This window comes from Pleurodeles waltl, chromosome 1_1, assembly GCF_031143425.1.
Source record: "Pleurodeles waltl isolate 20211129_DDA chromosome 1_1, aPleWal1.hap1.20221129, whole genome shotgun sequence".
Classification (NCBI taxonomy): domain Eukaryota; kingdom Metazoa; phylum Chordata; class Amphibia; order Caudata; family Salamandridae; genus Pleurodeles; species Pleurodeles waltl.
In genome coordinates this window covers 801,286,252-801,311,075 of record NC_090436.1, presented here as the reverse complement: position 1 = coordinate 801,311,075, position 24,824 = coordinate 801,286,252, and the positions used below count along the sequence as shown (strand labels likewise).

General features: G+C 40.4%; 1 protein-coding gene across 3 annotated transcripts in view; it reads right to left on the bottom strand.

Moving 5' to 3' along the window:
• Window positions 1-24,824, bottom strand: part of SPATA6L (spermatogenesis associated 6 like) — a 323,488-nt gene that overhangs the window by 288,869 nt on the left and 9,795 nt on the right. For all 3 annotated transcript variants that reach the window (XM_069228344.1, XM_069228336.1, XM_069228326.1), the window contains exons 2-3: window positions 14,230-14,367; window positions 9,735-9,783 (exon numbers count right to left, since the gene is read on the bottom strand). In XM_069228344.1, the coding sequence (XP_069084445.1) occupies window positions 9,735-9,783; window positions 14,230-14,367 (187 nt within the window). The remainder of the gene's footprint in view (window positions 1-9,734; window positions 9,784-14,229; window positions 14,368-24,824) is intronic.

The window sequence follows — 24,824 nt, the reverse complement described above, 5'->3', positions numbered from 1 at the left end:
CTGGAGCATGTCATACGTCAAGCTGAAGCATTGGCAGTACGTTGCAGATTGCATACATGAGAAAGAAAGAAGGTAGAAAGGAAGAAAACACTTCAAACCAAAATAATTCATCTCAGTGGCTTTTGCAGCTTTTACACCAGGCAGGACCTACAATGATGAATCTACATGGGAACTAAATCAAAATCCTTCATACACTAAAAAATTATGGAAACTCAAGAAAATATTTCCCCGACACTAAAAGACTTTAGAGGATCAATTTTGATGTAGGAAATTTCAGGCCCAACCGAATAAGGAGGTGTCCATCTGCAAAATAAACGTACTTCTCAGGAAAAATAGAGATATCCATTTTTTTCTCTTGCTGCCAAAAAGACAGCCCTTTCTACTAAACAGAGAAAACGTGAATAGGTGGGGGCTACCTAATCCACACACACAAGACAAATGTTAACACACACTGATCCTCACAATTTATCATTTAAAAAAACACAGTAAAAAAAGAAAACAGAAATCCAAAACCTAAAGAAGGACTCTACTGATTTGTTTTATCCCCACGCATAGGTGAAAGTTACTTTGAAATCACAACCTTATGTTTTTCAAAATACAAATAAATATTTATATTTACAATTTAAGAAGATTGAATGATTTAAAAAAATTTGCAGTCTATAGTAAACATGTTTGTCTAAAGCGCGCACATTGTGTCTTTTGATCAAAGGAATTAAATATTGCTCCGATGGAATTACTATTCCTGGACAGATAAACAGGACATGCATCTTTTCCTGCAACAAACAGCCACATACTTTACATGACGTACCACTAGGTTGGCTAGGAGTTTACTAATATTAAAAACTAGTGTGGTTTAAAATTACACCTCCTTATATCCATTTCAGACTAGCAGCCAAATAGAACAGACTTTTATCAAATGTTGCTTTATAACAAATGAGGACTATGCATTGATTTAGCATGTTTATAACTGCTCACTTTAATAGATTTCTTCAACTATGAATTTGGAAAAGCGCAAGTCTCCATTGAAACTCATCTAATTTATATGCTGCATACAACTTCATTTTACTACATTTACAAAATGCTATTAAATTAGATGCCAACTCCTGGAAAATTAGGCTAAATCAAGCAGTTGGTGTTGTATGGAATAGGAATATCATTAACCAACAAACCTAAATTTTAGTATTTGCCTCCACAGAGAAGCTTTGTCTCGAAGAAAAGTAAACTTTCCACAGGTGGCCTTTTACTTGTTCAGGGAATTCATTTGTTTCACAGTTGCACATTTTAAACCATGGAAAGAAACAGCAGTATTTTGGCAGTATATACCCTAGGCAGAACAGACGTACTCTGACTAATCGTTCTGATAAAAATAGAAACAAACGTTGCTACAGAATAGACAATTAGATTAAAAAACACAGAATAACCATCCCTACAGAACAAGTAATTAGATCATGTATACATCCTAGATATCCAAACAAATCTACCACCCAAGGAGGTCTAAGGATTTATTTTATTGATTTTTGACTTGAATGAATACTTTCTACTCGTGTGGTTTCAGCAGAGCCCCTAACTTATTTCTAATGTATTCAAACAAATCTGAATCTTTTATGAGTGTTATTTCAAGTGTATCCAAGCAAAGCTGAATCTTTGAGTTGTTCGCCTGATTTCAAGTATATCCAAGCATAGTTGAATGGGTTTGTATGAGTTGTTCAGCTGGCACGTGTTTTGCACAGGTCTATATTCCAATAAGCTTTCACAAGACTGGAGTATATACATTTAATCAACCCTTCTTTAAAACATGTACTACAATAAACTCACTTATTCATACCAGTCACTGGAGTTCGGCCCTTCTTATAATCTGTAATCGATTGAAATATGTTGACTGGTTAGAGACTATAACTGTGTAAAAATAACACATTCAAGTAAAAATCCTATCAATGAAAAGTTGTATGATCTGATATTGAGATAAATGGTCTGTGCCCAGGAGATGAAGTGCCTGTTGCAATACAGCCACAACTATTGTGACTTTGGTAATGCGCTGCTGACTGGTTTGGGACCTCAGACACATTTCCATCCCTACAGAAGTTGTCTTAGCCATCTAATTTCAAATGTGCCCACAAAAAGCAGACTGTCGAGTGTAATACTAAGGCAAGCATATTCTTTGGCTGTCTGAATACTTTGGCTCGTCCTCATCAAATATCATTACCTTTGTTTTTGCATAAAACAATATGATAGAGTTAGCTAATGCTGTAGTAATATACGAGCTCTATAATAGGAAAAGGAAGGGATTATGATACACTTGACTCACCAGTGTAAATTTGTTGTAATTATGATAAAAAGCCCTGAGTAGTGCATTCTAAGGCCACACAGATTACTAAGGCCAGACTAATTCAAATAACTCACAAGTACCCAAATCAATAGAAAAAAGACAAGGCATATACATGGTCAAGGTTGTAATGACAATTGATCAAACTACAATTAGTTAGTAAAGAACTAGATATGCAATACAGAAAACCTAGTTGGTTTCAAAAGAGTCTGATAAACACAATATTAAAGCTTATTGTGAACTACTGTGGTTACCCTCACTTAATGCAAAGCCCATTGTAGAGAATGAACCAATGTCTTGCTGCACAAAGTGATTTAGGGCACCATAAGCTGTGAGGGCTTGTATGTTAGAACAGTGGCTTGTTGGAACTCAAGGTATTCCTTCAGATGTATTCAGTATACGCATACCTGAATTCGACCTAAGATGGGGTCCTGGGTCCTTAGGTGGGCTTTAGAAAGTTAACGGGAATCAATCAGTTAAAGGTCATATAGTTTTGTAAAGAGCAAGAGTAAGATAGGAAGTGCTTTTTCTCTATAGATTTGGATAGTTCACCCAACACATGCTTGTTCAGGGCTATTTTGGGCACATTAAACATTTAAATTAAAGAAAATGTGCTTGCCCAGCTAATTGCAAAACTAATTATGACAAATTAGCACTTGCTAAGAAGCACGAAATCCAAAAAATGTATGATGGTAAAATGAAAAATAGGCGGTCTGTTCTGCAAAAAAGATAAAATATATATTCCTTTAATTAAACCATGCTGCTCATGAGGTTGTGTGTGTGAGGTCTGTTTGTGCATGTTACCACCAGCATCTCGAAAATGCAGTCTCAGCCTGATACTCTGTATGTATGTAGGTTTGTATGTAAGTCTGCATTCATATGATATTAGATCAAAGTGAACCGAGCCAAAAGGCAGAAGTATGTTATACAGGATCAAAGGCAAAAATACAGCCGACAAATGATTGAACGGGAGCCATGTTCTGAAAGCTGTAATGGACTTTTACTTTGTTGTGATGTATAGTTCTATAAAGAGATGTGTCTCAGCTCTTTCCTAAATTAGAGCAGGATTGTGGCAGATTAACCCTCATATTACTGAGGATGTTGTTCCAGACCCTGGGTGCATTAAAGGAAAAGGCTTGTTGTCTTGTATTAAATATTTTCACTTCTTCATTACCTGTCCAATGGCGTCCTGGCTGCAGGTGTTTTAGGAGTCACTTGGGAGGGTGAGCTTGTCAGCCAGACTGACAGGGTGCCACTCTTGAAGGCTTTGTGGATGCTGTACTTGGCTTGGTTTTAAAGATGGTGTAGGCAGGTAAGGAAGGCCAGTGGAGTTTCATAGGGGTGGAGGAAATGAGATCATATGCCTTAAGGCCCTTGATCCTGCGTGTTACGGAACACAAAATCCCCTTTAAGAGGGGGGCAGTGTGGAGTCTACAAGGATGTGGAGAAAGGCAATGCAACCATCCAGGTGCAAGTGTACAAAGACTTGAAAGCTTGAACAACAGTTATAAATTCGCATCTGGGAGGAATGGTTTTACTTTCTTTAGCAGATAATCAATAAATATGTTGATTTATGGATTTCACAGTCTTGCAGGATCCCTTCTAACAAGATTTACTAACATGTCAGGATGTACGCTTGCATGGCAAAGAAAGGAGTTCCACAACTCAGGGTGCCAGATAAGCTGTCTACGAGCTGTCTACGAGTCCGGCAAATCTGCCTTGATATCCGAAAAACTTTAGACATCTGGCGAGAGACTGCTTCAATAGGTATGGGTCACAAAAATTACACAGTAATCTTAATAGACCTGACAGCCTTAGGGGTCATCCCCCAACTTCTTGCCTGCCTCCCTCCACTTTGCTGACTGTTTTGCTGGTTTTAGGGCTCTGCCCACTTTACCACTGCTAATCAGTGCTAAAGTGCATATGCCCTCTACCTTAAACACAGTAACATTGGTTCATACCCAATTGTAATATTTGATTTACTTTAAGCCCCTAGTAAAGTGCACTGTATGTGCCCAGGGTCTGTAAATCAAATGCTACTAGTGGGCCTGCAGCACTGATTGTGCCACCCACATAAGTAGCCCCTTAACCATGTCTCAGGCCTGCCATTGCAAGGCCTGTGTGTGCAGTTTCCCTGCCACTTTGACCTGCCAGTTAAAAGTACTTGCCAAGCCTTAAATTCCCCTTTTTCTACATATAGGTTACCCCTAGGTAACCCATAGGGCAGGGTGCTATATAGGTAAAAGGCAGTACATATACCTGTGTGTTTTATATGTCCTGGTAGTGGAAAACTCCTAAATGTGTTTTCCCCTAATGAGAGGCCTGCTCCTTTCATAGGCTGTATTAGGGCTACCCTCATATACTGTTAGAGTGGTAGATCCTGATCAGAAAGGGGTAAATAGGTCATGTTTAGTATGGCCAGAATGGTAATATAAAATCCAACTTCACCAATAAGCAGGATTTTCTATTACTATTTTAGAAATGCCACTTTTAGAAAGTGAGCATTTCTCTGCACCTAAAATCCATTGGTGCCTTACAGCCTGTCTCCAATCCACGTCTGGCTGGGCTGGTTGACAGCTCCCTTATGCATTTCACCCAGAAAAGCAATACTCATTCACAACTGCACTAATCTGCATACTCAATGGGTCTTCCTGGACTGGGAGGGTGGAGGGCCTAACACTTGCATTTCAAAGGCTAGTGGCCTGCCCTCACACAATGGATTGCCAAACCCCCTACTGGGACCCTGGCAGACAGACCTATGCTGATAGGGGACCTTGTGCACTTCAAAACCACTCTTTGAAGTCTCCCCCACTTCAAAGGCATTTTTGGGTATATAAACTGGGTCCCTGACGCCACCAAACCAGACACTTCTGGACCAGATCCTGCAACCTGTCAAGCGGAACTGCCTGGCTACCCAAAGGACTCACCTGGACTGCTTTGCTGTGAAGGACTGCTGCCTTGCTGTTGCCCTGCTGCCTTGCTAGCTCCTGACTTTACTGAGAAGTGCTCTCCAAGGGCTTGGATTGAGCTTACCTCCTGTTTTCTGAAGTCTCAGGGCCAAAAAGACTTCATCTCTTCAAGGAAACTCCTTGTGCACCGAAAATCAATGCACAGCCTGCTAGAAACGGCGCACAGCCTGCCGTGCGATAAGAAAATCATTGCACAGCTGAACCAGAATGACGCAGCCCGACTTCCCAAGCAAAGACCGACGCAGCGCCTGTGTTGCGACTGGAAATTCGACACACGGCCCTACAGGATAGACACACAGTCGAGCCGGAATGATGCAGCCCGACTTCCTGAGTGAAGAATCGATGCAGCACCTGCCGTGCGACAGAAAAGTTGACGCATCGCCCACTGGATCGACGCAACGCCTGTGACTTCTTCCCGCACGCACGCCCAGGATTTTTCTCTGCATCGTCCCTGGGCGTCCAAAGATCCCTGCATCGCATTGAGGAACCAAGACTGCACGTCGGAAATAGACGCAAAACCCCTTGCAGCGTGGAAAGAAACAACGCATCCTCTGTGCCGTGTCGGAAAATCTGAAACACATCTTAGTTTATTTTTTTACGCATCTCCTCCTCTGCGGTCTCTGTGAGTGATAACTTAGGCGCAAAACAGGTACTTTGTGCAAACAAGAGACAACTGTTGATTTCTAGGATTTAAGACTCTTTTTTTAAACTTGCAAAAGTGATATCTCAACTTGTTTTTATTGAATCTTGATTGTTTTGACCTTAATTTAACAAGATAAATATCAAATATTTCTAAACCCTTGTGATGTATGTTTGTGGTGTTTTCAATGCGTTACTGTATGATTTATTGCACAAATACTTTACACATTGCCTTCTAAGTTAAGTCTGAATGCTCAGTGCCAAGCTACCAGAGGGTGGGCACAGGATAATTTGGATTGTGTGTGACTTACTCTGCCTAGGAGTGCAGTCCATATTTGGAGTAAGGTGAGTACCTCTGCCAACTAGAGACCCTATTTCTAACAAATCTTAATATTTCAGGAGACAAAATCAGGGATGAAGGAAACCAAAAGAGACTCAAATTCTGTTCATGTGTACCCAGCCATGCATATTTAGGAGCAAGCATAGCTCTTGAACACATGACCTTAAGACAGGGGTCCTTGTCCATATTTGTTTCCCTGCTTTTCATACTGGAAAACAGCCTTCTGAAACCACTCAGTTCGGAAGAAGTTTGTGGATTCCTCCATCTCCCATGGCTGTATGTGCAAGGAAAAAGCCTTCGTCAGATGAATTTGGGCCAGGAGGGGGTCATTCTTGATGCAGCACAGACGACTGAGTGTTGCTTCAAGCCTCCATTACTCCAGGGGCAGCTCATCAGCTACTCATCGGCTACATACCCTCTAAAGAGTTCAAGCAATAGGTCAATGATGTTGCAACCAATGAGTGGATTGTCCAGTTCCTTGTCCCACCAAGCTCACACTTTTCAGTGAAACGTTTTGATCCACAGAGGGCTCTACAATACCCATGAAAATATCTGGCCTGGAAGATTCCAGTTCAGTGATATTCTAACCTAGGCCAGAACATTGAAAATGACAAAAAATGGCTCAAAGTCTTTGATCATGGGTAATAACCTAACAGTGAGATTGTGTTTTTTAGCAAACGCCCTTTTACGTATGGTGCTATTATAAGGTATTATAGAAACAAGAGCCAGTGATTGTGTTTGTTATGCAACAGTAAGGCGTCAGAACTAAAAATAGATCAATCCAAAAGGTGGCATATTGCTGACTCCAACTCAAAAACATACCCAATGATTGCTTAGAAGCTTAACCATACATAGCCACTGCAGCCTTCCCAAAGTCACGGCTTAAATGAGCACTTGAATTTCATAAAGAATTGCTCGTTAACTACCTTAATCTTCCCAAATGCTCCTCTGTTAAAGACCACCTGGGCAGCCATTCCAGTGCTTAAAGTTGAACGTAGACAAATAAGAGTTGATGAAAATAAGGTTCAATGTGGGATCTAGTGAACAATTGTAAATAACTTCCCCATTTCAGTGGCTGAAAGGAAAAAATTAAATATCTGGGGATGCTCATAACTATACGACTAAGGGACTATATAGAGCAAACTATCTGAGTATGAGAACAGATATAAAAAAAGATTGTGATTGATGCCAATCTTCGTTTACTTCCTGGCTGAGGAGATTAATGATCACCAACCAAGAGCTAACCAAAATACAATCAATTTGTTATTGACTTAAATGGGGGCGCGTAGTTAAAAAGTCCCAAATCACAAAGGGCCTCATTATGAGTGTGGCGGTCCAAGGACCCAACCTCTCGTGGTGACAGTCAGACAGCCGCACTCCAGGCGGTCCAACCACCACATTACAACCCTGGCAGACAGGCCTTCCAGGGCACTGCCGTTCCCACCAGGAACTTCGTTCCCAAAGGGCTGATGGCAGTCTGAGTTGTACTGAGCCACAGCACCGCTGAACTCAGCGCCACCGTGATGATTATAACTTAGCTTTCTGCCAGCCTTTCCATGAAAGGCTGGCAGAAAGCCAGTGACGGGGTCCACAGGGAGGCCCCTGCACTGCGCATGCCAATGGCATGCGCAGTGCAGGGGCTACCATACACAGCACCATCGGAATGTGCACTGTGCGCATTCCAATGGTGCTGGTGTGCTACGATATTGGTCTAGGCTCACTTAAGGGAGCCGAGACCAATATCATAGCACTGTTCCTACAGGTCAGTTTGGCGGTAACGCATAATACAATGTTCTTGCTGGACAGCCCAGCAGTAACATTGCAATACGCATGGGGGGAATGCCATTGGTATGATGGTGGCTTCCTCCCTCTTGAGTTTTGCAGTCGGCTCATCCGACTACCAAACTCAAAATGAGGCCCTAAGTCGCTGATGCATGCCATGAACCAGGAAGGAAGGCTAAGTCTCCCAAATATAGAAAATTACTACACACCAGTAGGAATCACATCTGAATGGGCCTTAAAAGCAGCTGAAAACCACTGCCCCCAATGTTGCTTGATGGGTAGGCCAATTTGGCATTTGCTGTGGCTACCGAACCAGTATAGACCTAAGGTGGGTATGAATCAGAGATGTTATGCTTCTTGACAGATGTTTGGGATTATTTAATGAGAAACCCCAGAATTACCACATTTCTATCACCTGTTATGCCCATCTACTACAAGCAGACTTCACTCCGTCACTGACGGTGGAATATTTTAGGGTGCAGAAGGCAAGGAACTGTTGTACTTTTAGGGACTTATTCAGTGAGAGTACGATCAAAACATTTTGACACAAGTGGAAAAGACTTTTTTATAGATAAAACGGAGGAACTGCATTAAATGTGACACTGGACTTGTTTTCCCTCCAATACAGAATCCGGCACAAGGCATCCGACACTACTGAGAAATTGTTTACTCCTTTAGTCAATCTTGGCTGATAATCAGACTCCTTCCAGCTGAGCTTACATGTAGACATGGGAGAGAACACTGGAGAAATGTGTAACACACCACCAATGTCAGTTCTTGTGGTATGTCAGTACATGTTACTGTACAGAACAGGAAAACTCAAAAGTCGCCAGAAGAACCACTAGGATCCCTGATTTCCAGTAACAGTTGTTTCAAGTTTGGCGGCTGTCTCACAGGTGCAATAAATACCATTACACTTGGCTTAGTGCGGTTTACCGGGTGAGCATGAATGCTCTGATTTTGCGGATCTGGGGTGAAGGGTGGAGAGGTAGGCCATCAAGAGATAAAAAGAACCTGCACCCTAAGATGCAATATGTATTCTTGAATGCCCCACTGGCAATTTTTTTTATTGAATAAGAATGCTATAGACAGAAGAAGACCACCATTTGAAAAAGCTTCACAGGCTCTCTTTCAACAAGTAAATTATCTTTAAGTCACTGCGCACAGACACTAGCAGGAGTTGGTCCCAGCTTCAGCTGTTTCCACTTTGCCCTTAGTGCTCCTGGACATCACCTAAGATCCACCTCTCAATCCTTGTCTTTCCAAAGTAGGAGGCATATCTTTACCTTGGCAACACTCTTTGAAACCGTTTCTCTCTTGATCTGTGCATTCTAGCTAATGACCTAGTTTTTTTTGGAAAAACAAACATAAAACTTTTGCATAGACTGCTAGTTTATCAAGCACTGTCACTAATGGTCTGATGTGTTTCCAGCACCAGGACAGCTACAGGCGGCTGTGTGCTTTATACATCCAGGATTCATTTATTCAACAAATACCAGAAGGAACTTACTAAAGGCATCGGAAAAGTACCTCCTGCAAGTTTTTTGGCGATATACTTAGTTTTATCAACGAGATTTAAGTTATAAATGTCAAGTTCAGACAAGATTTAAATGACCTATTTCACATTAGCACGTTCTCACACAAATCATATTCATTTTGTACCCTTTTGAATGATACATACATTCTAGCAGTTCTGCTACAGCAGCAGGGTCAGTGACATCTTGATATACCTGAACAAATGAAATGCAATAGGTCAATGACAGCAAGCTCATAAATCACAAAACCATACAAATTTCAAAACAGCAGGTCATAATTACATTACTAATGCATCATGTAGATCAGATGTTACAATCAATGAATGCTCATCACATGATCCCTAACCCTCTGAAAAATGTTTACAAAATTCATAAATCTTTAGATGTTAATACAAAGTGAATCACATGCTCCAGACTCGTAACATGTATTTGGGGGTAATTAGATAACAAAATCATGAATAAAACTTTAGCATTATCTCACTTCAATTCACCACACTTACAAACAGTAGCGACTGCTACCTTTGGAATCACAATCACAAAGGCAATAAAGTGTTTTTAAGAAAGCAAACCTTTGCTAGATTATCTTTTGTTACTTTTATTAATGCTTTCATTGAACCAAATAGGGTAGACGTAGTGCTGAAATAAAAACTAAGATTTAATAGCAATAAGCATCCTTTCCACCAAACCTAACTCCAATCTAATCACATCCATACTACAGGACTGTCTAATGACTTGGTCTATCCCCCAGAATCTTCCTCTGAAAAGGCTTAAAACTGTATCTAGATTAATGGAGCCAGAGAAAATCTCTGTAAGTAAGAAATGCAGCAATTTACCTTCAAACGGGAAGTAGCAGACTTGGAATGAGCATATACTCCGCAATGTGCACTACTGTTTTCACTTGACCAGTGTGCCTGACTGCATGTGAATCTGGTATCCTGACTTTTATTTTAGCCTTGCTGTCAAACTAATCTAGCATGTGCACAAAGGTCAAAGCCTGTCCCAGACAATGCAAAGTCCAGGACGTGTCCTGTGACCTGGTGGAATGCAACAAATGGCAGTGGGCAACAAATGACAGTGGGCAGGGTGTAGCACATAAAGTAGTGGTGCCAGCCTAATTTATAGTGTGACCAGACCTTTTCATCTGTGTCAGTGATAGTGAGGGTCTGCTATAAGGGTTGTTATGTATACCTCATAAACTTGCATATGTATCATTGTGTGTCAGGTGCATGCACAGTGAGTATCTGATACATGAGTGGTAGTAGGACATTGGGTGTGGGTCTGAGTAATGCAATCACTAGGATCCATTTTAGATGTTCCATGTTTAGCATGGCTCAACATGGAGGACGTGAACAGCTTCCCCAAACAGTGGAAGTGTACATCCTGCATTCCTGTGGCTGGAGATCTAGTCAATGAAGTGAGAGAGATGAGGACAGACTACCTTCAGAAATTCCATGAAGATTTTGTTAGCAGGGGGCTGCTGATTAGTTTTTTCTGAGCACTACCATTTGGTGGATGGGAGGGGTGAAGGGTCAGACTACAGTTTCTGTTGTTCAATGTAAGGACATTTCTAGATCAGGTCTGCCCCCTTGCCTCTGATTGCTACTTGAGAAAGGCTGATGACTGCCAGGTGCACAGACCTCACACTTCATTGTGCTCATGTGATTGATGCTACTCATTGGAGACAGCCCTAGTGCACCCGCTTTGAAAAGTATCACTTGACACAATGGTTGAGATGGGAAAGCCAGTCTCCCAGAGGTAAGGGAATAGCACCTGAACTCTGCACATTCTAGTCTAGACACTGGGCAGCTGAGGGTCTACGTAGTTTCTAGAAGTCTGACTCCCTGCTGGCTGAGAGACAGACGGAGTGTGCCAGGCCCTGAAGGAGGAGCAACTGCAAAGGTGGAGAATCCCAGTGAGTTCCTGGTGTGTGAAGTACCCAGGGAAACCAGATGCTGTCATAGATTGGGGCCAAAAACGACCTGCATTGTGAGGGGCCTCGCAGGCCCCTGGTCTCTCTCTATGGTTCCTACCTGAGAAATGCCCCAAAGACTGTTTCAATCAGACATGGCTGTATCTGTTGTCCACTGCGGCTGTGACTCCAGTCATTTACCACTGCAAATAACCACTGTGAACCTCATCAGCCTGGAAGGCTGCAAATGCACCCCAACGCTATAAACCTGACTTGCCTAGGAGGCCACAACTGCAGCTCATTCCAGTAAACCTGATCAGCCTGGAAGGCCGCAACTGCACCTCACTGCTGTAAGCCTGATCAGCCATCAAGGGTACAGCTGCACCTCAACAATGTGAGCCTAGAATACAGCAACTGCACCTCGTATTGTGAGCCTGATTAGCCCAGGATGCAGTAACTGCACCTCATTGGTTTGACTAATCCCCAAACTTACAGTATTGTCTGTGGAACCAAAGCGCAATGGAAGCCAAACCAATGAGTGGGCCATGGCACAACCCTGTTTACAGTGCTCCAATGGCAAGTCAGCCCCCTTTCCAAAAACATAAGCATCATAAAGGGTCTGTTTGTATAAAACAACTGGTCAGCAAACATCCAGTTGAGGGCATCCAAGCATAGTGATGCATGGCAATAAAGAAGAACTGGGACCTCACCACGATTCCTAAGTATGTAGGCCAGAGCAGAATAGTGTCCTGACCGTCTTCCGCAAAATGGTCCCAAAGGTGATCAGAGAAGTTCAAGAAAAACAATTGTGCAATTTCCTAAAGATCATGAGAGTGACAGACCGGATAAGTTGCTTTCATGGAGAGAAAGGGCAAGGCTCCCTGAAAAGAACAACTTCTTCCCGATTGCCTCAATCCAATTATATTTCCTCCTAGGAAGTAGAGAGAAAACAGTCAGGTTTCTGCTAGGTGGAAGTGGAAGCCTGTATCACAAGACTCATTAGCCCAGGATGCAGTAGCTGCACCTCATCACTGTGAACCTGAGAGGCCCCGGAGGCAGTACTGCACATTCTTGCAGTGAATCCAGTTGTCCTGGGAGGCTGTACCTGATTGTCGCGGCTGTTACCCTGATTGACTGAAGAGGCCACCTCCACTGGTTAGGCCGGGCTGTTACACACAAACCCAAACTAAATCCACCCAGCGAAATTGGCATTCAGGGGCAGCTACCGCAAGCACAGGCTGCACCCATCTCACCACTAGACCTGTGAGAACTGGCATGCAGGCATCATAAAGCGTCCCCACAGTACAAAGGTTGAGATGTGCACAAAGGAAGATGAGTGCATGGACTTGAAACTTGCTGCCCGAAGTAAGCTAAGGATGAGTTTTAGTGACTAAGCTATGCTTTTATGCTTCTTGACTTATCAAGTTATTCATCTTTCAGTCCTCATGTTTATATCAACTACACTCTGACCCATATGTTATGATGACCCATGGAAGATGTGTCCTGGGGATGTTCTGAATGGCTGTTGGGAAGGTATGCCCTTTCTTCAGCAACAAATTTCTGAGGGACAACCATGGATGTCACCATGAAATCAAACAAGGGATGCCTCAATTGTATTGTTTGCTTTTTTTGCATACAGGCAAAATGATTGTATCTCAGATCAAACATGTTTTTAATTCTTTAGACGGAAGCTACTGACACAGTGGAATACCTTGGTGTCTGAGTAGCAGGTATGTCATAACTCCCCTTGGTGACATTTACCGTTGAAATGATACTCGGGGTTTGGAATCTGTGTAACTATGTTCAGTCAGTTCCCATGTCAATACGAGAGAGAGCACCTCAACCTGGCTATATTGCATTTTTGTTATAACAGAGGGCAGTAAGTAAACTTAATCAAGGATTGGAGCACTCCGAAGAAGGAAGTAGCAGAGATTTAAGAAGGGCAATTAAAAGGTAGGTTTGGCATGCCACAGTCCAGTTGGAGTATTGCCATGGATGTACTCAGTGGCTCTGTCTGTAAATATGTCTGGACAGGAAGCTGGTACATTCATGAGATAGGACGCCTAACCCTTGAGGCCATGCTTTGACCAGCATTTAAAGCAATTATTTGACCACTTTACAAGGCTGGATTTAGTAGCAGAAATTTGAAGATGCTACTCCTGTGGATGTTAAAATATGTAATACGAATATCGTTAGGAGAAATGAGTGTTTAACTGTGCTCATGTCAAAGTTATTTTTTAAAATAACATCATAGCTCTGGAAAAGGGATTAGACAATTGATATGGATTCAAGGAAACTCCTGGATCAATTGTGCTGAAAGGCTTCTCATTGCAACCACAGCAACTGATTAATAGGATAACAACGCACTCTCTTTATCCCAATGAAAACTACACTTTCTGGAGCATCAGTCTCCGTCATTCATGTCTTTTTATTTTGATTTAAAGTAGCTCATTCTAACGCAGTGTACTGCCAGGTACAGAGCAGGGTATTGCTACTCGGTTTGCATCTCATTCAACATTCTTCTAGTCTGCTAATTTTACCCTGATTTTAAACCAAAATCCAAAATGGTTGCAAAACATTATTTACTTATGGCTGAGACATTGAAGCTGCCACTGCGGCAACCAACATAGCAAATATTTTCTCAATAAATGTGTTCAATATGCAAAATAATATGGAATACATGTTTCAAAATCTTTATCCAAGCTATATATTAGTTGCATTATTACATTCACCTTTTCAAACTTCATCTTCTCGTGGAACAGCAATGGAAACACCGGAGGAAGGCATTCTGTGTCCTTCCATTGATCCAACATAGAGACACTGAGATAGATGTCATCTTTTTCTGGCAGGAAAACACCTGGACACGTGATCTTAAACAGAAAACCAATGAAGCATGAAATCAAAATAATATCTTAAAGAGCAGTCAAGTAGAATTAGAGTCTGATAGTATTTCAACTCAAATGCATATGAAACCTCATTGTATAGCTTTTTTATATTCATATTAATCACAGTGTTCTGTTTAGCACTTTGAGCACAGTTGAGCATTTCGCATACAAGTTTAACTTTGATGTGCAAAATGTTTATCGTGGACGTGGGATTTCTCTATCCTGCACTTATAAATAAGGACTAGAGGGGAAGTTTCCATGCACCAAGGAAATTTAGGAAAGTGGATGAGACACCTCTACGGAAGATTTTCTGCATTCACAATTGAAGCGGTGGATGATATAATACTGAGGTGAATATATTATGATTTTAAAAAATCGCAGCAAAAATATTGACTTTTCATACTTACTATGTACAGTACAATAATGTCAAATACAAGAACATGGTGGACAAAACATTTAAAAATATGGAATTATATGCATGTAAAAGTATTTAAAATTAAAATAACTTTAAGAAATAAATTACCTGTAAAAAATGATACTACAAAAATATATAATACTAAGAATTAATCATAAGTAAAATAACAAAAAATAAAACAAATATGCCACTTCAAATAAAGTTTAAACAGAATATATATATATATATATATATATATATATATATATATATAGCAGTAACAGATAAATAATTTAAATAAATAAAAATAATGTGAAAATACAGATATAAATTATTTTTTTTAACTATACGGAATTAATAAAGTAAACAAAATTAAATGCTAACATACAATTATTGTATCATGGAAATTAAATATAACAATCATTATTAGCAGTAATGTTTGTCAACCATAGAACACAAAACATTAAAATATATATAAGTATTATAAAATTAAAATAAATTAATATTTTAAATAACAAATCTACTAAAAAAGTACAAAAATATTAAACATTTCAAATAAAAAATAATTAGCAAATAATCACAAATACTTGTATAAATGAAATCTTAAAACATAAAAAATGAATATACTTAAAAACGAGGAAAAATACTCACAGATCTAACTTCAATTTAATTAATAGGCAATTAGATAAAAGAAACAGCCATTATAACTCAATGTAGATGAAATGTTACAACAAACACACAAAGCAAAGAAAACAAAATTGACTGCTCATGTTCCAACCTAACAACAGTAGAAGAAAGTATTTCACATTTTAGGGGGTAAACGTAGTAATACTACTCCAACACAAGTAGATGCGAATGTGAGGAAAAGGTTGGCCTTTTGAGGGGTCTGATTTACTATTCTCACTTCAACATAAGCAGCAGTAGGGAAAGTGTTGAACTCTGGCATGGGGAATGAGGGTCAGATTTACCAGTGCTATTCCAAACTGAGGAGCAGTAAGGAAAGTGCTGGACTTTGGAGAGGACAGAGTTACTATTTTCATTCCACACTGAGCAACACTGTTGAAGGTGTTGGACCTCAAAGCGGCTAGATTTACTATTTCCTCTTCAACCTAAGTAACAGTAGAGAACACTTTGAATTTTGAAGACGTCAACATCACTGTTCCCACTGCAACCTGATCAGCAATAGAAAAGGTTTAGATCTCTAAAAATCTAATTTACCATTCCCAAACTTGAACAATAAATCAGTTACATAGAAATAAAGTAAAGCAATACATAAATATATATTAAAATAAAAAGTAAAACAATTGCCACTAAAAACACAAACACAATACATTAAGTTAACAGAATATATATCATTGCACATATAATTCAAAATATAAAATCACATTAAAAACTAATAATATAAAATGTCCATAAAAAAACTAGAAACAATATAGACCAAACAAGAAAAATAAGCATGATAATTTAAAATGCAACATATTTTAAAAATGTATAAATAGATATACAACTTAAAAATTACAAAGATTTATAACGTCAATACAAAATAATTTAACACTTAATTTACATAGTTAAATAATCTTACCCATTAAGTAAATAAATAATACAATTTAAGCATAATAAAAATATATTTGAAAACACATTCCCTCTACCCCCTACAAACTCACTTAAAAGAAACATAAAAATAATTATTATCTTTACTAAACAAAATAAAGGCAAATAAAATACAATGCAAAAAACAGATAACCCATATAAAAATATGTTTAACAATTTTACCAAAAAATTGAACTACTTATAAAATGTGCATATTTAAAAAAAAAATGTAAACATAAAAGTATACATATATAGGATATGTACTACCCTACTCCTCTACAAATCCAACAACCCACCAAAAAATAAACATTTTCCATAAAAACATTAGACTAAGAAATAATAATTAATACAAACCATTAATACAGCAACAAATGCATAAAAATATTAATAAACAAATTAATTAATTAAAATGCATAGTAATTTAATTAGCCCATTAAAATGTAATTAACTAATTACCAAATTATAGATATTGTAATATACAAATGTAAATACACTTCCCCTTCCTATTCCCCTACAAGCCCAGCAGACCGCCAATAAATTAAAACAATAATAATATGAAGTTCTTTAAATACATTACTAAACCCAAAATAGAGAGCTGGCAGTCATCCTAAGCTTGTGCCATGAAGGGCTCTGTCTTCCATTCCTTCATGTTCTAATGTGCATGAAGCTGCACTTCTCACATAACCAAGAGATTAGTTTGTGCACCAAAGGCAGATAACTAACTGCTGTCTAACGTCAGGGCATGGCTAGCTCATCCAGTGCTGTCCAGCGTCAGGCCTAGCTAGCTCATCCTATCCTTTTTTCAATTTGCATTCTACTGCTTGTGGTCTTGTTGGTGTAATGTGATGGAAAAGTGCATGTTATGCAATGGCAAGAAACACCATGACTAGATTGGCTACTGTTGTCTTGCATGGGAAAACCTGAGACCTCTGTTTAATGCTCTCCCACAAAGTAAATTTATTTAATGGTATCTAGATTTGAGTACCATCATTTCTGCATCTGTTTATGCAGGCACTGGCGGAGGGGAACAGGTATGATCATGTTAGTGTATAATATGTCTGACTTAAATGATTATTACATGTAGGGCTGGCTTAATGGCAGTGCAACCGGTGCGGCCACACATGGGTGCTGACCAGGATGGGGGGGCGCGCTGACCTTAGTGGGGCGCTGTGTTCAGCAATAGCTTACGAAACTTGTGATTTAAAAGCACCTGCTGAAATGTTCCTTGTGTGTCCAGCCTTCAGGTAGCAATTAAAATGTCAACATACCTCTTGTGATCAAGGTTCTTGCCAAAGAGAGAGATCGGCGTTTTGTCTAGTGGCAGTTTTGACTCACCCAAAAGTAGCACTTAGGGTTAATGTGCCTGATGCAAAGAACATAACTATATTTTATCTGGATTAGTAAAGCCAGCCTTTACCAGCGTTTTAAAACAAATGACATGTGTGTGAAAGGGACTAGGGAGAGATGAGGGACACTTTTGGCAGGTGGTACTGAGGGAATCCGAGAAGGTGGTCATGGGGTGGGGGGCCACCAAAAATGATTGCTGCACCGGGCTTCCACCAGCGCTAAAGCCGGTCCTGATTACATGCAACTAACAGTGAGTCCAAATGTATCTTTTACATTTAATTTGAAGTGGCAGAACCTACTGACTTTGGCAGTCCATGCACGCCGATCGCTTGCATAGTGAGCTTTAGCCTGCCTTCAGCGCACGCAGCCTTGGCTGCGGTGGACAGAAAACCTTTATTGCTGCACGCTGAAAAGAAAATTAGAGGGAACATTAACTATGACCTCCTAGGTTTGAGGTATTCACCAACAATATGCAGTTAGTATCCCACGTTAGAATCACGCTTATTTACTCCTGTTAAGGGCAGGAGTAAATGTGCTTCAAGGACAAGGTGGAGAAGGAAAAATCTATATATTTAAAGGAGGTGTAGTGGAAGAGGTTTTCCGCAGGGAAAAATATTTTTATTGTTAAAGTTCTGGTTCCACCTGGTTAACATTCCGCCTGTGGAAATGTTATATACTTCCTTGAGAATTCCACAAAAAGCCAAAAATGAGTTTCAAACATAGGAGTCAATTCCTAACTTTTCTATTTGGGCCTTTTCGAGTTATACGTATTTCACAAATGAAAATGTTATATAAGTCCCATGTTAAGTGCGGAGATGAGCATTTCTGCTTCTGCAACAGCAAGAGCTAAGGTTGTAAAAAACAACACTATCTATCAGTTTGTCTGGTAAAGAATTAAAATCTAGAGAAATATAATGAAGTCACAAAGGTTGACACAAAACGACCAGGTAAATGGCTTAACATCAGAAATTTGCTAGAATAAAAAGAGGGTCTTGTTCCTTGTAATAGTTTACATTGCTACATACCCCTGATGAGGTAGCCAAATGTAATGAGCACATTTGTACTCCCTATTGTGACATTGCTTCTCTTAGGCATGATGCTGAAACAAAAAAGGAGTGAGGGATCGGGGGGATAAGCATTAAAAACGGTGAATAAAGGATAATCAGCATGCTGACCCATGTATGACGCGATGACGTCATGAGACCGAACTGAAAGCTGCCAAGCTTCTTGACTCCATTAGATTTCAGGTATGGCAGGCTCAGGAGCACAGCTCCATCTCCGAGCACCGAATAGGATGGGAGACGTCCCATTGGATAGGGAAGATTTCCCATTTCCAGCAGTACCTCTTCTAGATTGATTCTTGTTTAGGGATTGTCATTGGAGCAGGATTTCCAAGCTGGAATCCATCGCTGCAGCCCCTGGAGTTTTTTTCTTAGAAGGAGTGGACTATGTTGGAAGCGTTTTCATGTAATACATGTAAAACCAAAGAAGCCACACACAAGTCACCTCAGCAGTGAGACTGCGTAATAAGTGTTTATGAATGTCTAAGAATAGACCTGGCGGTGCACGCATACAGATTCCTACCGGAGTAGAGTGGTCTGCATGATGCTGTAAAAACACTGCTTGAGTATGAACTGCCCCTTGGTGCTGCTTGCTTTTACCTACCCCCCTATAAGCACCAGAGGTCACAAAGACAGGTCACAGGAGGAACCATATGGAACAGACATACAGCCCGTGGTACTGTATAGTCTGGCCACGGAGTGGCAGTGGAGCAACCAATGTGAGTGGGGATTATGCCTCCAGCTGTACATTTGCTTTGGGGCGGGGGACATGTGAAGTATGCTCAGGAGCACATGAGGGGTAGCCAACGTGAATGGGTATATTTTCTGGGGGAAGGCCGGAGAGTCTTGGAGAGACCATGTATGAGAATAGGCAGTATATGATCAGTCATAGTACATAGTTTCTGAGGTCAGTCCAGAAGCAACAGAAGAGTAACCCCCTCATATACTCTGACATGACTATCTTTGTGACACCAATTGACCCAATCAAGCAATTGTCATATACTCAATTTAGCAGTTGTAGAATAGAAAATTACACTTTGCAATGGAGGTTGTGTTCCTCCAAAAGAAGGGAGAAGCGCAGTAAGTTTCCTTTAGACTAGTCTGGCAATTCCAGCAAGGAGCGTTAAAGATAGACCCACAGTAATACCTATTACCTGCTCATCTCCTTCCGTGTCCCAATACTTAATTGATGAGTGAATATGCCTATTCACTAACATTGCTCACTCTTCCTAAATATGTTTTCTCTTTCTATCCTCTATCTCGGGTTCCACCCATAAAACTCTTCCCAACTCCTAGAACTCCTGTTCTCCACCAAGCCCCAAGCAAAAAGGCTGATGAAGGAAAGCAGGGAGGGCCGTAAAATACTGGGACAAGGAAGGAAAAATCGGAGTAATGAAGATTGCCGGTAAGTAATCCTAGATTTACCTCCTCCTTCATCGTCCCATTCCTTACTTAATGAAGCATGGCATGCTTACAGTTCACTAGATATGTGCCGTTCACACCAAGAATCAGCAATATAAGAACACATTTTAAATCAGATGATTAAAAACCAATAGATGACGTAATGGAAGTAGTGTGATTACCCTTTATTGCAGTGCATTGATGATGCAGACGTGTACTTCAAACACAATTTCAAATGAGTAGCGATCAAGCATGTGGATACAAATGCGTACATCACACACAATTTTAATTTACGCCGGTTGCAAGTGGACTAACTAGATAGTGCAGGGACAGTGAATTAATATACTTTGGTTCAGTTTAATCGATTAAATGGCGCAGTAATAGTAGCGTAGCTGATTACACGAAGGAAATTGAATTGTTTATGCAAGCATATGCCCATCAAAAACAATTTCAGTTCAGGTGGCTGCAAGCAAGTGTATACAAACATTTGAATTTCAAGAACATTTTGCTTCACTCTTTACACAGTGCCAGGTCCCCATTCCCGCGTGTGCTCTAGATAGGGCGTTGATGCCATCAGAAGATAGACTGAAGCTCAATCTACTGTACATAATTAGTGATGTTACAGATGCGTTTCTTCTTATAAGCAGGCAGAATCCGGTCTAGAGTATGCTCAAGTGAAAATCATTTTTTCCTAACAGAAGTTTGGCCTTTGTTGATATTGACAGCAACTAGGTAACATCTTTTTTGTCGGCGAGGCATTTAGAGGTTACAGAAGCTCCTCCAGGGACCTTGGGATTCATTGGTCATGGGTATTATTTAATTAAGGGTCGCTATTTTAATCACTATTCTTCCTTTAAACACCATTGAAGACATGATTTTATTTAATGTTAATTTAATTCCTGTAGATGGCACTGTTGCTTCATCTGCACACATATTTCCCTTTGTTAATTATACCCAGCCTACAAATTACAATAAAATAAACACGTATGTAAACACACACACACTATATATGTGTCCGTGTGTGTCATTTTATATATATATAAATATATATATATATATATTTTTTTTTTTTCACTGAAAAAAACAAAGGGTGCAGTGACTTTTTAGTTAGGAAGTAGAATTTTAAAAAACATAGAAATTCACTTAAGAAACCAAAGGCTACACATACGTTATAATTAGGCCCACATTTTAAACGTACAAAACAATAGAAATTCACCTGTTATAGCTAGAGTTATCTCAAGTAACTATAATTCATGCCCTAAGGTAACTATATCTCGTGCCCTCGCCATAGAGTTTTTTCATCAAACATTTTACTGCAAATATAAAATTGATATTATCAATGATGTTATCAAAGGTGTCGTGAGTGCCATAATTTGTGGAGTAATTAGCAGTGTATGGTAAGGGTGCAAGTTATAGTCACCTTAGGGCACAAGTTTTAGTTACTTGAGATAACTATAACAGGTGGATTTCCATAGCTATGTATGTTTAAAATGTGAGCCTCACTATAACTCCTTGTAACCTTTGGTATTTTAAGTGAATTTCTATGTTTAAAAAAAAAAAAAATCCTAATTAAAATGTGCCTGTGGCCTTTGGCTTTTTTCAGTGAACATCTATGTTTTTTTAACGGATGGTAATTTACATTACTATACATTAATCCAACCACTGCCGTGTATGGCCGTCAGCCGTGCGTAGCAGCAGTTGACCACAGGGCCTGCACCGCGCACAGTCTTCGGCTGTGCAAGTCAAGTTGGTCAGAGGGCCTGGTCTCTGGCCAGTCCCTGCCGCCAACCCCCCCTTACCACCTAACCCAGAGAGAGAGACAGAAAGTGAGAGATTGAGAGAGATTTGATTAATGACATACTTAGCAAGAGATAGTTCCAGACAGATTGAAAAGAAAAATGTTTTTGTCAATTAAAAAGAGTGAGTTCACCTTTCAGTAGGTCATTTAAATATTCATAGTGAATAGAAACTAAAGCATGAAATGACCACAGACTCACTTAGACTAGAACCCTTAACATTTAGTGTGCACATCTGAGACATTAATCACTAGGCCAGAGGTCCTTACTGTGTAGTGTCCAGACTTAGTTATGACATTCAAACCACAGATTTTGAGGGTAAAAATACTTCAATGTTCCATCACTAGAAATGTTTAACAGTGAAAATACTAGACCATAAACAGGCACACTGTCAAGGGATACTAATATTTGAACCTTAAGCCTACTGAGTGACAGCACAAGACAATGACCATTAGGCCAGAAGTGACTCTGTTCTGCTCTGCATCCAAACGTAACTATAACATTGGAACCAAACATCTTGCTAGTCTGACTGTTTGAAGCCATTGTATGGAGAGACCATTGCAATGACAATCTCTCTCTCTCTCTTCAATCCCTTTATAGGATGGAAGAGAGAGAGAGAGAGAGAGAGAGAGAGAGAGAGAGAGAGAGAGAGAGAGAGAGAGAGAGAGAGAGAGTGATAGAACTGCAGGGGGAGCTTCAAGGCCCCCACAGTCCAACACAGGTTCTGGCCTCCTGTGGGAGCCGGCATTGCTCCCAGAAGCAGGGAGCTGCTTTAAATAGCAGTTCCCTACTTGTGGGAACAATGTTTTCATCTGTTTCCCTACACACATATTTGCGTGCAGGGAAACAGATGAAAACTTCACTTGCAGAAAGTGAAATGTTTGCTCTGACTTGGCGGGAGCTGTCAAAGCTATTGCCAAGTCAGAGCAAACAGCTAGGTCCCAGGGTGGGCATCCTGGGACATAGCAGGAGTCGGCCCTGGGGGGAGTTGGCCTGGTGGGGGGTGAAGGCCCTTCATTGGCACCTCCAGGGGGGCTGCGCTGCCCCCTCCAACATAAATAGCTCCACGTACCCTCTATCTTTTTCACAATTAGCCCCGGGGAGGTGGCGGACCCCGGGGCTGCAGGGGGGCCTTGTTGGCCCCACATTAGATTTTTAAGATGTGTCCTGGGGAGGTCGCGACCGCTGGGGGAGCAGGCGGCCACCCTGCATAAGATTTACAATATGTGTCCTGGGGAGGTGGCGGTCCCTGGGGATCTAGGGGTGGGGTGGGGGCGGGCCGGGCAGCACTCCCGCATTAGATTTACAAGATAAGCCACTGGGAGGAACAGTCTCCTGAAATCAGGGTGCTATACTATGAAGAAAATCAAAAGGCAGCATGAGGCAAGTAGACTTCTTTATTCAGCCTTCTTCAAACACAAAAAATGTGTGGGGGATATAGAGAATGGGTCTCTTGTAGCCTATTCAGCGTTCGCCGGTTAGGCAATCACCTTCATGGACGTAGGAGGTGAAGGTGGCAGTTGGGTGTGTGAGGGAGTTCCCTTTACGGACTAGGTGGTCTCACACACATTATAGTGTCATGGTTCATCATATGACCACCTAGTTTGGCACATTCTGGTCATATGATGAAGCATGACACTATAATGTGTGTGAGACCACCTAGTCCATAAAGGGAACTCCCTCACACCCCCCATCTGCCACCTTCACCTCCTATGTCAATAAAGGCGATCGCCTAACCGGCGAACCCTGAATAGGCTGCAAGAGACCTATTCTCTTTATCCCCCACACATTTTTTGTGTTTGAAGTTCCTTGATGAAACAGGAGTTTGTGTGGGGCTGTATTACTCCCAATACTCTCTTCTTGTGTCATAATAATTCTTCATTCAGTCACCTGCTCTTCACAACTGTCAAACTCCTTACATCTCTCAACATTCTAATCCAAGCTCCCATTTGGAAGAGTCCATTGACAGGGTGTGGGTGGGGGAGCTGGAGGAGGGTATAGAAACGTTCCAAAGGGAGAGGGAAAAGTGGTTAGAAAGATTACACTTGTTCTATTACTAAACTATATAATTACAACACATCTCCCTCCTTATATCAAAGGAGATAATAAATATATATAAACTTGTTAAAATCATTGAAAACCAATGGAAAAACAAGGAGGCGTTTGTTATTTAGGATAGTGTCTTGCAAGTTTATCTGTACCCCAGATTTAACCATTGCTCAATTTTACTAAATTACAATATATTTCAGCTAATTTGTGATGAGGATAGTATTTGCCTAAATTTAGATGTTCCTTGGTATTACTTCTTACTTGTACCCAGTCACCAACTTTCCAATCTTTACCCCATATTTCTGGTCATTCCAATTCTTGTACTTTTCTTGATGTTTGCATACTTTTACCAGGAGCTTGTTTGGATAAATGTTAATTCGTTTTCCTCCACCTAACCAATCAGGGATCATTTAGGTGCTAAGCTCTAGTAATTCCAGTAATGAGATTAGGTGATGTGTGGTAAGACCATAGACAATTTTGTAGGGAACCTTATACATTTTGACCATTACTATGGCTAGTTGAACTTGTTCCTTTATCTTGCGATTAGCCCTTTCTACAGGGCTGTTGCCCTTTGAACAGTACAATGCTGTTTATTTCATGTTTGATATTATTATTTTTTTTTTTTAATCTTTCATTGTTTGGGATGTGAATTGAACCCTGTTGTCTGTAGTTAATGTATTTGGTATTCCTTCTTTGCTGAAAGCATCCGATAGGAACTCAATTAAATAGAGGTAGTTTCATGGCGAACTGCTTTAGTGATTATCCGATGAGAAGCATAATCAATTAAGACTAGCATAAGCTTTT